General features: G+C 44.1%; 1 protein-coding gene across 2 annotated transcripts in view; it reads right to left on the bottom strand.

Moving 5' to 3' along the window:
* The window catches only part of phf2.L (PHD finger protein 2 L homeolog), a 93,761-nt gene extending 78,426 nt beyond the window's left edge, over window positions 1-15,335 (bottom strand). For both annotated transcript variants that reach the window (XM_041591004.1, XM_041591006.1), the window contains exon 1: window positions 15,178-15,335. In XM_041591004.1, the coding sequence (XP_041446938.1) occupies window positions 15,178-15,269 (92 nt within the window). In that variant the 5' untranslated portion in view covers window positions 15,270-15,335. The remainder of the gene's footprint in view (window positions 1-15,177) is intronic.
* Between the last annotated feature and the right edge of the window lie 1,029 nt (window positions 15,336-16,364).

Raw genomic sequence — 16,364 nt, 5'->3', positions numbered from 1 at the left:
TTAGCCAAACACAACTCTGCAATAATTAGCCAATCACAACTCTGGAATAATTAGCCAAACACAACTCTGGAATAATTAGCAAAACACAACTCTGCAATAATTAGCCAATCACAACTCTGGAATATTTAGCCAATCACAACTCTGGAATATTTAGCCAATCACAACTCTGGAATAATTAGCCAATCACAACTCTGCAATAATTAGCCAATCACAACTCTGCAATAATTAGCCAATCACAACTCTGCAATAATTAGCCAATCACAACTCTGCAATAATTAGCCAATCACAACTCTGCAATAATTAGCCAATCACAACTCTGCAATAATTAGCCAATCACAACTCTGGAATAATTAGCCAATCACAACTCTGGAATAATTAGCCAATCACAACTCTGGAATAATTAGCCAATCACAACTCTGGAATAATTAGCCAATCAGAAATCTGAAATAATTAGCCAATTGCAACTCTGGAATAATTAGCCAATTACAACATTAGAATAATTACAGATCTAGACAACTTTGTAGCCAATCACAGAATGGGAACATTTCAAGTCTAAAGATGATCATATACATTACAATAACGATCTTTCCCGCAAATTGTGTCTGATTGTTGAGACTGATGAGATCACTCTTCTCCCACCTTATACTCACTGAAAATAATTTCATACAATAAAATCAGTGTCTGTGTGTGGTCACCTTTAAATGGGTTGTTCACCTTTAAATTAATTGTTAGTAGGATGTAGAGAGGGATATTCTGATACAATTTGCAATTTGTTTTCATTTTTTTTATTATTTGTGTTTTTTGACTAATTTAACTTTTTATTCAGCACTTCTCCAGTTTGTAATTTCAGAAATATGGTTGCTAGGGTCTCAATTCCCCTAGTAACCACACACTGATTTGAATAAGAGACAGGAATATGAATAGGAGAGGCCTGAATAGAAAGATGAGGAATAAAAAGTAACAATAACAAAACATTTGTAGCCTTACAGAGCATTTGTTTTTTAGAGGGGGTCAGTGACCCCCATTTGAAAGCTGCAAAGAGTCAGAAGAAGAAGGCAAATAATTCAAAAAGAAAAAATAAAGAATTGAAAAGTTGCTTCGAATTGGCCATTCTATAACATACTAAACATTCAATTAAAGGATAACCACCCCTTTAACCAACCTGTAGTCAATCACAAAATATATAACCAACCAGATGCCTTTACAGAACTCAGCCAATGAAAGCATTACTCAAGGAAAGTGTCGCCCACATTCTGAAAGAAATAGGGGTCAGCGACTTCATCTGCAAAGGGCTGCCGTATGGGGGAAGATCTAAAGCACCCATTTCTGTTAATAAACACAAACTGGATAAAGCTTTGTTCCGAGGCTTTTCTTCCCCTTTATAAATACAGTTATCAGTTTATCCATTTCCCTGATTCAATAAATATTTTTTATTATTCATCCACATGGTAGTGAGAATGAGGAATGAATGGATATTGGGAAGTTGTATCAGGAGTCAGAGGCAGCAGTGCAGAGAAAGGGACAGACACAATGACAGTTACACAGAACTATAAACCCAGTGAGAATGAGGAATGAATGGATATTGGGAAGTTGTATCAGGAGTCAGAAGCAGCAGTGCAGAGAAAGGGACAGACACAATGACAGTTACACAGAACTATAAACCCAGTGAGAATGAGGAATGAATGGATATTGGGAAGTTGTATCAGGAGTCAGAAGCAGCAGTGCAGAGAAGAGAAAGGGACAGACACAATGACAGTTACACAGAACTATAAACCCAGTGAGAATGAGGAATGAATGGATATTGGGAAGTTGTATCAGGAGTCAGAAGCAGCAGTGCAGAGAAGAGAAAGGGACAGACACAATGACAGTTACACAGAACTATAAACCCAGTGAGAATGAGGAATGAATGGATATTGGGAAGTTGTATCAGGAGTCAGAAGCAGCAGTGCAGAGAAGAGAAAGGGACAGACACAATGACAGTTACACAGAACTATAAACCCAGTGAGAATGAGGAATGAATGGATATTGGGAAGTTGTATCAGGAGTCAGAAGCAGCAGTGCAGAGAAAGGGACAGACACAATGACAGTTACACAGAACTATAAACCCAGTGAGAATGAGGAATGAATGGATATTGGGAAGTTGTATCAGGAGTCAGGACCAGCAGTGCAGAGAAGAGAAAGGGACAGACACAATGACAGTTACACAGAACTATAAACCCAGTGAGAATGAGGAATGAATGGATATTGGGAAGTTGTATCAGGAGTCAGAAGCAGCAGTGCAGAGAAGAGAAAGGGACAGACACAATGACAGTTACACAGAACTATAAACCCAGTGAGAATGAGGAATGAATGGATATTGGGAAGTCGTGTGGATTTCGATTTCCTCTCATTAAGCAAAATTTTATATTTGGGTTTACTTACCCTTTATTATTTGGACAGAGAGAGACAGGGCAGATCATATGAGTTGGAGTGGGGGGGGCAGTTATTATGACATTTGTACTGAGGATTCATGAGTCACTATGTAAAACTGTGTGAGGTGAAGTGTCAGTTCTCACTCAGTAGACTCGGGGCCACTATCTCTCAGTGTTGCCATGTTACCGGATATTTACCCACAATCCCCTTAATCCAGGACTCATCTTTGCTCTCCCAACTGGGGTTGTTACCTGACCCTCCAACTTCTCTGTTACTTGCCTTTAACCCCCAATCTGCCAGTCTCATATATACATTGTGTAACCTGTGAGGGGCCCTTGTGCCTCGTTGTTACTGGTTCCCCTGTATTTTGGGCTCTTTATTCTCACAAGCCCATCATTTTGGGATAACAACACTCATTTCCCTCACCCCAATCGAATGAAACACTCAAAATTCCCTGTCTGTGCAATTATTACCAGCAACGCTGCCAACACTCAAAGCCCAGGGAAGCCTCCTGATTGGCCGGATGTGAGTGGCGCTTGCAGGAAACACTTGTGGGTTTCACAGTGAGACGTAACCTCCAAACTAACCTGTGTGGCACCTCATCTGCACAATCCACTTCTACCCACAGGAAACCCATTCACTCACAGGTGTTTCACCCAAATGCCACAAACTCACCCCAAACTGTCACTTTCTCCTATTCCCCTACTTCAACCTCATTCCAACTGCATCATATGTCTATATCATCTACTGACCCAGCTTATATAGTCACTGGAGTTCTGGCACCATATAAATGTATAACTCTGAGTATCACTCATGTATTATAAGGGATAATGTACCCCCTACTGTAAATGATAAGGATATTAGAAGTCACTGAGGGGTTGTTCTGTGACCGTATAAAGGCACAAGGCTGCAGGCTGAGTTATACAGGGAACTCTGAGTATCACTCATGTATTATAAGGGATAATGTACCCCCTACTGTAAATGATAAGGATATTAGAAGTCACTGAGGGGTTGTTCTGTGACCATATAAAGACACAAGGCTTGCAGGCTGAGTTATACAGGGAACTCTGAGTATCACTCATGTATTATAAGGGATAATGTACCCCCTACTGTAAATGATAAGGATATTAGAAGTCACTGAGGGGTTGTTCTGTGACCGTATAAAGGCACAAGGCTGCAGGCTGAGTTATACAGGGAACTCTGAGTATCACTCATGTATTATAAGGGATAATGTACCCCCTACTGTAACTGATAAGGATATTAGAAGTCACTGAGTGGTTGTTCTGTGACCATATAAAGGCACAAGGCTGCAGGCTGAGTTATACAGGGAACTCTGAGTATCACTCATGTATTATAAGGGATAATGTACCCCCTACTGTAAATGATAAGGATATTAGAAGTCACTGAGGGGTTGTTCTGTGACCATATAAAGGCACAGGATGCAGGCTGAGTTATACAGGGAACTCTGAGTATCACTCATTGTATTATAAGGGATAATGTACCCCCCTACTGTAAATGATAAGGATATTAGAAGTCACTGAGGGGTTGTTCTGTGACCATATAAAGGCACAAGGCTGCAGGCTGAGTTATACAGGGAACTCTGAGTAATCACTCATGTATTAAAGGGATAATGTGCCCCCTACTGTAAATGATAAGGATATTAGAAGTCACTGAGGGGTTGTTCTGTGACCATATAAAGGCACAAGGCTGCAAGGCTGAGTTATACAGGGAACTCTGAGTATCACTCATGTATTATAAGGGATAATGTACCCCCTACTGTAAATGATAAGGATATTAGAAGTCACTGAGGGGTTGTTCTGTGACCATATAAAGGCACAAGGATGCAGGCTGAGTTATACAGGGAACTCTGAGTATCACTCATGTATTATAAGGGATAATGTACCCCCTACTATAAATGATAAGGATATGATCCCTGGTGTGACAGTTCACTATTATGAATGTTGTGTGTAACAGACAGGACAGGTGCAGTTTTGCACATAAGGGACAGGTGTGAAAAAACACAGAAAATGTTGAAAAAAATTGATGGAATTGGCTTCTGGCTGAAGACATCACCCCCTAAAGTTGAGTCCATTACAACTGTACTTGTATTTACCTCCTCACCCCAATATCTCCTAGAGGTAAATGATTGAGTCCATATCTAACCCCCCGGGCTGAATCCCCAGCAAATCTCTCTCAGTGGGGACGCGACTCAGAACAATAAACAGAAGTGAAAATGAAACAATATCACAACTTGTGGGAAGTCACAAGAGATTTTTCCAGGGTCACGGGAGTTTATTTAAAATAAATTACTTGTAGAAAATCAGTTTTTTCCTGATGTAAAAACAAATAATGTTTGTGAATATGAATAAAATGAGAAAATATCAGATTTATAATTTACATTTTTTTAAAGTGACAGGTGCAGCAGAATAACACACAGCTTGTAACACAACTGATCTGTCCTGGATCAGTGTCCCAGCCACATAAATAAACACATCACTGGCATTCAGTATGATATCTGGTTGCTAGGGTCATTAGCACTAGCAACCAGGCAATAGCTTCAGTGAAGGGCTGAAAGATAAACAGAAAAGTCACTTTGCTTTGAGGTTTCTATGGTCACAGACCCCGGTAACTAGACACGGGTACAGCAGTGTGTGGGATTGTATTATAGTTACAAATAATGGGAGTGAAGCAGTTATTCTGGGGGGCACATATGACCAGTAGCACAAGGATTAAACTGAATGTGATGTATCAGCAGCGGGTGGGCACATCCACGTAATTAATGACCCCTTGTGTGACTCTCTGGGCTTATATCACAATCAGTGTTCCACAACCAACATCAGCTACACTCTGATCCCTAGTGTATATCTTGGGTCCCTGCATTTAGCACAACGAAACTGCTGCTGATTAGGCCCAAAACGAAGTAGAGCCAGTCACATGGGCATTTGCACGGGGGAGTGTATTTCCTGGTACTCATGTGACTGTCTCTACTTCCTTTGCATGGGGGAGTATATTTCCTGGTACTCGTGTGACTGTCTCTACTTCCTTTGCATGGGGGAGTGTATTTCCTGATACTCATATGACTGGCTCTACTTCCTTTGCATGGGGGAGTGTATTTCCTGGTACTCATGTGACTGTCTCTACTTCCTTTGCATGGGGAAGTGTATTTCCTGTAACTTATGTGACTGCCTCTACTTCCTTTGCACGGGGGAGTGTATTTCCTGGTACTCGTGTGACTGTCTCTACTTCCTTTACAGGGGGGAGTGTATTTCCTGGTATTCGTGTGACTGTCTCTACTTCCTTTGCATGGGGGAGTGTATTTCCTGGTACTCATGTGACTGTCTCTACTTCCTTTGCATGGGGGAGTGTATTTCCTGGTACTCGTGTGACTGTCTCTACTTCCTTTGCATGGGGGAGTGTATTTCCTGATACTCATATGACTGGCTCTACTTCCTTTGCATGGGGGAGTGTATTTCCTGGTACTCATGTGACTGTCTCTACTTCCTTTGCATGGGGAAATGTATTTCCTGTAACTTATGTGACTGCCTCTACTTCCTTTGCACGGGGGAGTGTATTTCCTGGTACTCATGTGACTGTCTCTACTTCCTTTGTATGGGGGAGTGTATTTCCTGGTATTCATGTGACTGTCTCTACTTCCTTTGTATGGGGGAGTGTATTTCCTGGTACTCATGTGACTGTCTCTACTTCCTTTACAGGGGGGAGTGTATTTCCTGGTACTCGTGTGACTGTCTCTACTTCCTTTACAGGGGGGAGTGTATTTCCTGGTATTCGTGTGACTGTCTCTACTTCCTTTGCATGGGGGAGTGTATTTCCTGGTACTCATGTGACTGTCTCTACTTCCTTTGCATGGGGGAGTGTATTTCCTGGTACTCGTGTGACTGTCTCTACTTCCTTTGCATGGGGGAGTGTATTTCCTGATACTCATATGACTGGCTCTACTTCCTTTGCATGGGGGAGTGTATTTCCTGGTACTCATGTGACTGTCTCTACTTCCTTTGCATGGGGAAGTGTATTTCCTGTAACTTATGTGACTGCCTCTACTTCCTTTGCACGGGGGAGTGTATTTCCTGGTACTCATGTGACTGTCTCTACTTCCTTTGTATGGGGGAGTGTATTTCCTGGTACTCGTGTGACTGTCTCTACTTCCTTTACAGGGGGGAGTGTATTTCCTGGTACTCACATGACTGTCTCTACTTCCTTTACAGGGGGGAGTGTATTTCCTGGTACTCGTGTGACTGTCTCTACTTCCTTTGCATGGGGGAGTGTATTTCCTGGTACTCGTGTGACTGTCTCTACATCCTTTACAGGGGGGAGTGTATTTCCTGGAACTCATGTGACTGTCTCTACTTCCTTTGTATGGGGAGAGTATTTCCTGGTTAAAATGGCATCTGTTGCCTTCAGCCACTTACTCTTCACTTTAGAAATATATAACTGAAAGCTGACAGGGGATGCTGGGTATTGTAGTTCAATAAGTGCAGTGTGTCAGGCTGGTTGATAAATAATGGGAATATAAATAAAGAAGCCATATTTCCCAGGCCAGTGTCATTAAGTGGGGTGACTGGAGGGGGGGGTAACGTAGGTGCCAATATATAATCATTTATATAACAAAACATTCAGAAAGAAGCAACAGTTTCTTCTAACTTTCCAATTCAGGGCCCTAAGAGGGATCCCAGGGGCCACAGGAATAGATATTAGTGTAACCGCATTGCAGACAATACATATAAATCTACAGCCAATAGTGGGAGGCGGGTCAGTTCCCAGAATCCTCTGGGCCTGTGGTTGTGCCCACTGTCCTGTGTGTGACACACAGATCTGCCGTATAATAACTAATAACAATAATAATAATAACAATAATAATAGTACAGAAGCCCCTCCCCCCACCAGAGGGCCAGTAAATAATCCCAATGACTCTAATCCGGCACCAAATCCCCTCGCTGACTCCGCCCCTCAGGCACCAGGGGATTGGCTGCAGGGACGGAGGAACTGGTTGATCCAGATAAACAAGTGTGAGTGAGGGAAGAGGAATGTTGTGCCGCAGACAATGGTGTGTAAATCGAATCCCACAGACTGACACCCACTGGAACACGGGCCCCACACAAACACACACTGTGACATCATCACTGTGATGAGCCCTGGCCAAGTTCCATTGCAACATATTATATTATAATAATTGAAGTATCACTTTATAGCCCACGGGCTCCTGTATTAGTGCGGCTACAAACGTCAGACCACACTGTGCCCTCTGGCCCATGTTATACTAGTCATACAGTTACACCACACTGGGCTGCAAACTCTCTAGTGATGTCACAGCAGTGACATCACATTGACTCACCTGCCAACACTACATTTGTCTCCCACTGTCCCCCCAACATCAAGCAAATAGCAGCCCACCCACTGCCGACTGTACATCAACTTCTCCCTTGTGTATTACTGTCACCCTGGAGCTAAACCACAACTCCCAGCAGCCCCCACCAACCCATTCTTATTTCCTCTGTTTCACACTCTGACCATGGGTCCCGGGAGTTTCCAAGAGGAAAGTAAATCCCTTCCCTAAAAGCCCTTCCTTATTTGTCACTGGAAAAAGGGAGTGGAGATTTGGCAAGTAAAATACTCAGGGGCGGTTGCCATAGCGATGTGAATTTTGGCTTTGTGGTGTTTTCATCTGAAACAGGAGCAATTCAGTCTGCGAGGAACAATGTCATTGTGTCTGTCCCTTTCTCTTCTCTGCACTGCTGCTTCTGACTCCTGATACAACTTCCCAATATCCATTCATTCCTCATTCTCACTGGGTTTATAGTTCTGTGTAACTGTCATTGTGTCAGTCCCTTTCTCTTCTCTGCACTGCTGCTTCTGACTCCTGATACAACTTCCCAATATCCATTCATTCCTCATTCTCACTGGGTTTATAGTTCTGTGTAACTGTCATTGTGTCTGTCCCTTTCTCTGCACTGCTGCTTCTGACTCCTGATACAACTTCCCAATATCCATTCATTCCTCATTCTCACTGGGTTTATAGTTCTGTGTAACTGTCATTGTGTCTGTCCCTTTCACTGCACTGCTGCTTCTGACTCCTGATACAACTTCCCAATATCCATTCATTCCTCATTCTCACTGGGTTTATAGTTCTGTGTAACTGTCATTGTGTCTGTCCCTTTCTCTTCTCTGCACTGCTGCCTCTGACTCCTGATACAACTTCCCAATATCCATTCATTCCTCATTCTCACTGGGTTTATAGTTCTGTGTAATTGTCATTGTGTCTGTCCCTTTCTCTTCTCTGCACTGCTGCTTCTGACTCCTGATACAACTTCCCAATATCCATTCATTCCTCATTCTCACTGGGTTTATAGTTCTGTGTAACTGTCATTGTGTCTGTCCCTTTCTCTTCTCTGCACTGCTGCTTCTGACTCCTGATACAACTTCCCAATATCCATTCATTCCTCATTCTCACTGGGTTTATAGTTCTGTGTAACTGTCATTGTGTCTGTCCCTTTCTCTGCACTGCTGCTTCTGACTCCTGATACAACTTCCCAATATCCATTCATTCCACATTCTCACTGGGTTTATAGTTCTGTGTAACTGTCATTGTGTCTGTCCCTTTCTCTTCTCTGCACTGCTGCTTCTGACTCCTGATACAACTTCCCAATATCCATTCATTCCTCATTCTCACTGGGTTTATAGTTCTGTGTAACTGTCATTGTGTCTGTCCCTTTCTCTGCACTGCTGCCTCTGACTCCTGATACAACTTCCCAATATCCATTCATTCCTCATTCTCACTGGGTTTATAGTTCTGTGTAACTGTCATTGTGTCTGTCCCTTTCTCTTCTCTGCACTGCTGCCTCTGACTCCTGATACAACTTCCCAATATCCATTCATTCCTCATTCTCACTGGGTTTATAGTTCTGTGTAACTGTCATTGTGTCTGTCCCTTTCTCTTCTCTGCACTGCTGCTTCTGACTCCTGATACAACTTCCCAATATCCATTCATTCCTCATTCTCACTGGGTTTATAGTTCTGTGTAACTGTCATTGTGTCTGTCCCTTTCTCTTCTCTGCACTGCTGCTTCTGACTCCTGATACAACTTCCCAATATCCATTCATTCCTCATTCTCACTGGGTTTATAGTTCTGTGTAACTGTCATTGTGTCTGTCCCTTTCTCTTCTCTGCACTGCTGCTTCTGACTCCTGATACAACTTCCCAATATCCATTCATTCCTCATTCTCACTGGGTTTATAGTTCTGTGTAACTGTCATTGTGTCTGTCCCTTTCTCTTCTCTGCACTGCTGCCTCTGACTCCTGATACAACTTCCCAATATCCATTCATTCCTCATTCTCACTGGGTTTATAGTTCTGTGTAACTGTCATTGTGTCTGTCCCTTTCTCTGCACTGCTGCTTCTGACTCCTGATACAACTTCCCAATATCCATTCATTCCTCATTCTCACTGGGTTTATAGTTCTGTGTAACTGTCATTGTGTCTGTCCCTTTCTCTTCTCTGCACTGCTGCTTCTGACTCCTGATACAACTTCCCAATATCCATTCATTCCTCATTCTCACTGGGTTTATAGTTCTGTGTAACTGTCATTGTGTCTGTCCCTTTCTCTGCACTGCTGCTTCTGACTCCTGATACAACTTCCCAATATCCATTCATTCCTCATTCTCACTGGGTTTATAGTTCTGTGTAACTGTCATTGTGTCTGTCCCTTTCTCTTCTCTGCACTGCTGCCTCTGACTCCTGATACAACTTCCCAATATCCATTCATTCCTCATTCTCACTGGGTTTATAGTTCTGTGTAACTGTCATTGTGTCTGTCCCTTTCTCTTCTCTGCACTGCTGCTTCTGACTCCTGATACAACTTCCCAATATCCATTCATTCCTCATTCTCACTGGGTTTATAGTTCTGTGTAACTGTCATTGTGTCTGTCCCTTTCTCTTCTCTGCACTGCTGCTTCTGACTCCTGATACAACTTCCCAATATCCATTCATTCCTCATTCTCACTGGGTTTATAGTTCTGTGTAACTGTCATTGTGTCGTCCCTTATCTCTCTTGCATGCTGCTCTGACTCCTGATACAACTTCCAATATCCATTCATTCCTCATTCTCACTGGTTTATAGTTCTGTGTAACTGTCATAGTGTCTGTCCCTTTCTCTGCACTGCTGCTCTGACTCCTGATACAACTTCCCAATATCCATTCATTCCTCATTCTCATGGTTTTCAGTCTGTGTAACTGTACAGTCTGTCCTTCTCTCACTGCTGCTCTGACTCCTGATACAACTCCAACATTTCATTCCTCATTCTCACTGGGTATTGTTACGTGTAACGTCATAGTGTCTGTCCTTCTCTCATGCTGTATCTACCCGATACAACGTGTTCCATATCCATTCATCATCATTCCACTGGTTTAAGTGTTCAATGTCAGTGGTCCTCCTCGCTGCTGTCACCGTACACTCAATGATCCATCATTCCTATCACAGTTCACAGTCGTATACTGTCATGTGTATCTCCTTATCACCCTCCGTGCTTCACAGTCCACACTGTATCAAATCACATTCCATCACAGTCACAGTGTATCTCAGTTGTATCACACTCCGTGTTCCAGTCACATGTATCACTTCACTGTGCTACATCACGTGATACAACTCCAGTACATTCACAGTCACAGTGTAATCTCAGTGTATCACTCCAGTGTTCAATCCAGTGTATCCAGTCACACTCGTATCACATCACAGTGTATCACAATCACAGTCAATCACAGTCACAGGTGTATCTCAGTGTATCACATCCAGTGTATCATCAGTGTATCACAGTCACGTGTATCATCATACAGTGTATCTCAGTGTATCAAACTCCGTGTATCAAATCCAGTTCACAGTCACATGTATACATGTATCACAGCACAGTCACAGTCACAGTGTATCTCAGTGTATCACAGTCCCAGTGTATCACAGTCACAGTGTATCATCTACAGTCACGTTATCTCAGTCCCACTATCATACCGTGTATCACAGTCACAGTGTATCACTTTCAGTGTAATCAAGCCACAAGTATCAGTCACAGTGTATCACAGTCACAGTGTATCACAGTCACAGTGTATCTCAGTGTATCACAGTCACAGTGTATCACAGTCACAGTGTATCACACTCCGTGTATATCACAGTCACAGTGTATCACAATCACAGTCAATCACAGTCACAGTGTATCTCAGTGTATCAAACTCCGTGTATCAACTCCGTGTATCACAGTCACAGTGTATCACAATCACAGTCAATCACAGTCACAGTGTATCTCAGTGTATCACACGTCACAGTGTATCACAGTCACAGTGTATCACACTCCGTGTATCACAGTCACAGTGTATCTCAGTGTATCAAACTCCGTGTATCAAACTCCGTGTATCACAGTCACAGTGTATCAGTATACACCACAGTGTATCACAGTCACAGTGTATCTCAGTGTATCACAGTCACAGTGTATCACAGTCACAGTGTATCTCAGTGTATCACAGTCACAGTGTATCACAGTCACAGTGTATCTCAGTGTATCACAGTCACAGTGTATCTCCCTCAGTGCATCACAGTCACAGTGTATCTCTCTCAGTGTATCAGTCAGAGTGTATCTCAGTGTATCAGTCACAGTGTATTTCAGTGTATTTCAATCACAGTGTATCTCAGCATATGACAGTCACAGTGTATCTCAGTGTATCACAGTCACAGTGTATCTCAGTGTATCACAGTCACAGTGTATCTCAGTGTATCACAATCACAGTCACTGTGTATCTCAGTCACAGTATATCTCAGGGTATCACAGTCACAGTGTATCACAGTCACAGTGTATCACCGGTCACAGTGTATCACCGTCACAGTGTATCTCAGTGTATCACAGTCACAGCGTATCTCAGAGTATCACAGACCAGTGTATGTATATCAGTGGAATGAGTTGGGTTGAGAGAGAGGGAATAATTCATAAAGTGCAATCGACTTGTTCTTAAGAGCGCTGGCTCTTTAACTGGCACAAATCAACAATCAGGAACTTACATCACAACTACAGCAAACTGACAGCAAGATCCCCAGCGGCAGCGCACAGTAGTGTGTCCAACCTGCAAGAGATGTGTGCTGCCCCCAGGCTGAGAATAAATACAATGTGTGTGTATTTATATATATAACAAAGAGCTGCAGCTGCTTTACACTTAACTACAACTCCCAACATTCCTGCTTAACCAGTAACTTCATAGTGAAACCTCCTCCTTCAGCCCCAGTCAACCTTGATTTAGTAAAAGCTCCCTACCCCCCCCCACACACCCCCCGTGCTACAAGAAATTATATAATAATGAGCAATTCAGCTTCACAACCTGCTGCTTCCAACCAATTACACCACCCCAAACATTCCATAAGGAAATTCATCTCCTGCTCCTCAACCTCCATCACTTACATCTACACTCGCACCTTCTCCTCCAGCATCAGAGACTTTACTGAGACAAATAGGAATTTTACCTGCCTAATATCTTACTCATTGTAATGGGGAGCTGCTGCAATACTACTGAACTACTACTGAACACTCACAAAATGAAGCACAGGTTCATATAATGTGTCCATCTGGAGCAGAACTTGTGTGTTACTATAGGCACCATCTCTCCCTACTATACCTGCTATCCCACAGTCACACTCCCTTCCCAGAGACTATTATCCACTGTTACTATAGGCACCATCTCTCCCTACTATACCTGCTATCCCACAGTCATACTCCCTTCCCAGAGACTATTATCCACTGTTACTATAGGCACCATCTCTCCCTACTATACCTGCTATCCCACAGTCACACTCCCTTCCCAGAGACTATTATCCACTGTTACTATAGACACCATCTCTCCCTACTATACCTGCTATCCCACAGTCACACTCCCTTCCCAGAAACTATTATCCCACTGTTACTATAGGCACCATCTCTCCCTACTATACCTGCTATCCCACAGTCACACTCCCTTCCCAGAGACTATTATCCCACTGTTACTATAGGCACCATCTCTCCCTACTATACCTGCTATCCCACAGTCACACTCCCTTCCCAGAAACTATTATCCCACTGTTACTATAGGCACCATCTCTCCCTACTATACCTGCTATCCCACAGTCACACTCCCTTCCCAGAGACTATTATCCCACTGTTACTATAGGCACCATCTCTCCCTACTATACTTGCTATCCCACAGTCACACTCCCTTCCCAGAGACTATTATCCACTGTTACTATAGGCACCATCTCTCCCTACTATACCTGCTATCCCACAGTCACACTCCCATCCCAGAGACTATTATCCCACTGTTACTATAGACACATCTCTCCCTACTATACCTGCTATCCCACAGTCACACTCCCTTCCCAGAGACTAGTATCCACTGTTACTATAGACACATCTCTCCCTACTATACCTGCTATCCCACAGTCACACTCCCTTCCCAGAGACTATTATCCACTGTTACTATAGACACCATCTCTCCCTACTATACCTGCTATCCCACAGTCACACTCCCTTCCCAGAGACTATTATCCACTGTTACTATAGACACCATCTCTCCCTACTATACCTGCTATCCCACAGTTACACTCCCTTCCCAGAGACTATTATCCCACTGTTACTATAGACACCATCTGTCCCCAGTACAATGAGACAACTACAAGTAGTAAATTACTCACAGTATTAATATGTATAGGGGTCTCATCATAATGTGCACATGGCAGTTGGGGGTGTGAGGGAAGAGAGGGAAAGGGCTGATGTCAGTCAGTGAGTAGGTGAGGGGGGGGGACAGTTGGTGACAGTGAGGGATCAACAGAGAAGTGACAGTTGACAGGTCTGGACTGAGAAGTAAAATAGTCGCTGGCATTTCAGATACACAGAGGCCCAATCAGCCCCCACCAGCCCATTAAATAGTGACTTTCTATGACAACTTACAGCAGCCCCTGTGGCATTTGCCAGACCCCACAGTTTGCCAGTCCAGGTCTGACAGTTGGTTTGTGTATGTGGAGGAGGCGGCAGTTGAGCAGGAGGGGGGGGGGGTAGTGAAGTGACAGTGGGACACAGAGGAATCAGTCTCCTCACAAGTAGTGGCTCTGGGGGCTCTAGTGATTATGAAGGAGCGGGGGGCAGGATCTATTTGCACTGCCGGTTCTCCCAAACCAAGTTCTTTTGTTTATATTTTGCTGCAGGGGGGGGCGGTATAAAGTCAGAGATGGGGGGGCCCTGGTCTGTCAGTTTCACTAAAACAGAATTACAGCCCCCCCTGGATGTTTCCTTTAGGGTCAGACAGTGGCTCATTAGTGGGGGTCGGACAATTCTGCTGCAGCGACTGAAACTCCCCCCCCCCAGTCATTACTCGGGGCCTTTCCTTCTGCTCCCCCCTCCCAACTGTCACTTAATCCCCCCCAGTCACTCAGTGTGACCCCCAGTTTAGCCCCAGTCACACTCGGGGGGAGAGATGAAGAGACGGAGGGGAATATAATGGGGGGGTTAATAAGAAATGAGAATAAAGAGACAGAGAGAGGAAATGTCACAGGGCTCGGGGTCGCGGGGGTCGGGGAGAAGCCTGGGGTCAGAGGAGGAGGAGAGAGACTGTGGGGGGAGTCGGAGGCCTGAGTGTTGGGGGTGAGAGGAATGAGAGGGGTCGGTAGAGTCAGTCAGTCAGTGAGGGAGTCGGAGGGAGAAGAGAACGAGATGTTCCCGCGGATTCGTGAGGTAAAAGGCCGGAGTCTCGTACCTGCCGTGGAACCAGTCCTTACACGCGTCACACTCGATCATAAAGCGGGACACGTCGTACGGGAGGCGGCACAGACAGTACACGGTCGCCATGTTCCTCTTCCCCGCGCACAACAGCAGCGACACAAACAGACTGAGCGGCGCGGGGAGGAGAGAGGGAGGGACCGGCCTGAGAGGAGGAGGAGGAGGAGGGGGAGGAGGAGGAGAGGCCTCAGTCACTTCTCACACAACTCCCGACCCTCCCCGACCCCCACAGCCTCTCTCAGTCTATCCCACAACTACAGGAGACTCTACTCCTGAGACTACTCGCTCATACTCCTGTTTGTTACTACTCCAGCTGATACTGCTGATACTGCCGCTATAAAGAAATGCTCTGGATACTGTTACTACTGTGAGTAAGTCATGGACATGTTCTTAATACTCTGTGTATCCCACTTGTACTGCCTGTAATACTCGCACTGTTTGTCTCACCCACTAATTCTCTAGCTCTGACTACTGACCCCTGATACTGCCGCTATCAATACACCGGGTATCAATACTGCCGCCATAAACACACCAGCTATCAATACTCCAGCTATCAATACTCCAGCTATCAATACTCCAGCTATCAATACTCCAGCTATCAATACTCCAGCTATCAATACTCCAGCTATCAATACTCCAGCTATCAATACTGCCACCATAAACACTCCAGCTATCAATTCTTCCGGGTATCAATACTCCAGCTATCAATACTCCAGCTATCAACACTCCAGCTATCAACACTCCAGCTATCAACACTCCAGCTATCAACACTCCAGCTATCAATACTCCAGCTATCAATACTCCAGCTATCAATACTGCCGCCATAAACACTCCAGCTATCAACACTCCAGCTATCAATACTCCAGATATCAATACTGCCGCCATAAACACTCCAGCTATCAATTCTTCCGGGTATCAACACTCCAGCTATCAACACTCCAGCTATCAATACTCCGGGTATCAATACTCCAGATATCAATACTCCAGCTATCAATACTGCCGCCATAAACACTCCAGCCATCAACACTCCAGCCATCAATTCTTCCGGGTATCAATACTCCAGCTATCAATTCTTCCGGGTATCAAGTCTTCCGGGTATCAATACTCCAGCTATCAATACTCCAGCTATCAATACTCCAGCTATCAATACTCCAGCTATCAATA

Source organism: Xenopus laevis, chromosome 4L (assembly GCF_017654675.1).
Source record: "Xenopus laevis strain J_2021 chromosome 4L, Xenopus_laevis_v10.1, whole genome shotgun sequence".
NCBI classification, from domain to species: Eukaryota; Metazoa; Chordata; class Amphibia; order Anura; family Pipidae; genus Xenopus; species Xenopus laevis.
This window is presented reverse-complemented; position numbering and strand designations above follow the sequence as displayed.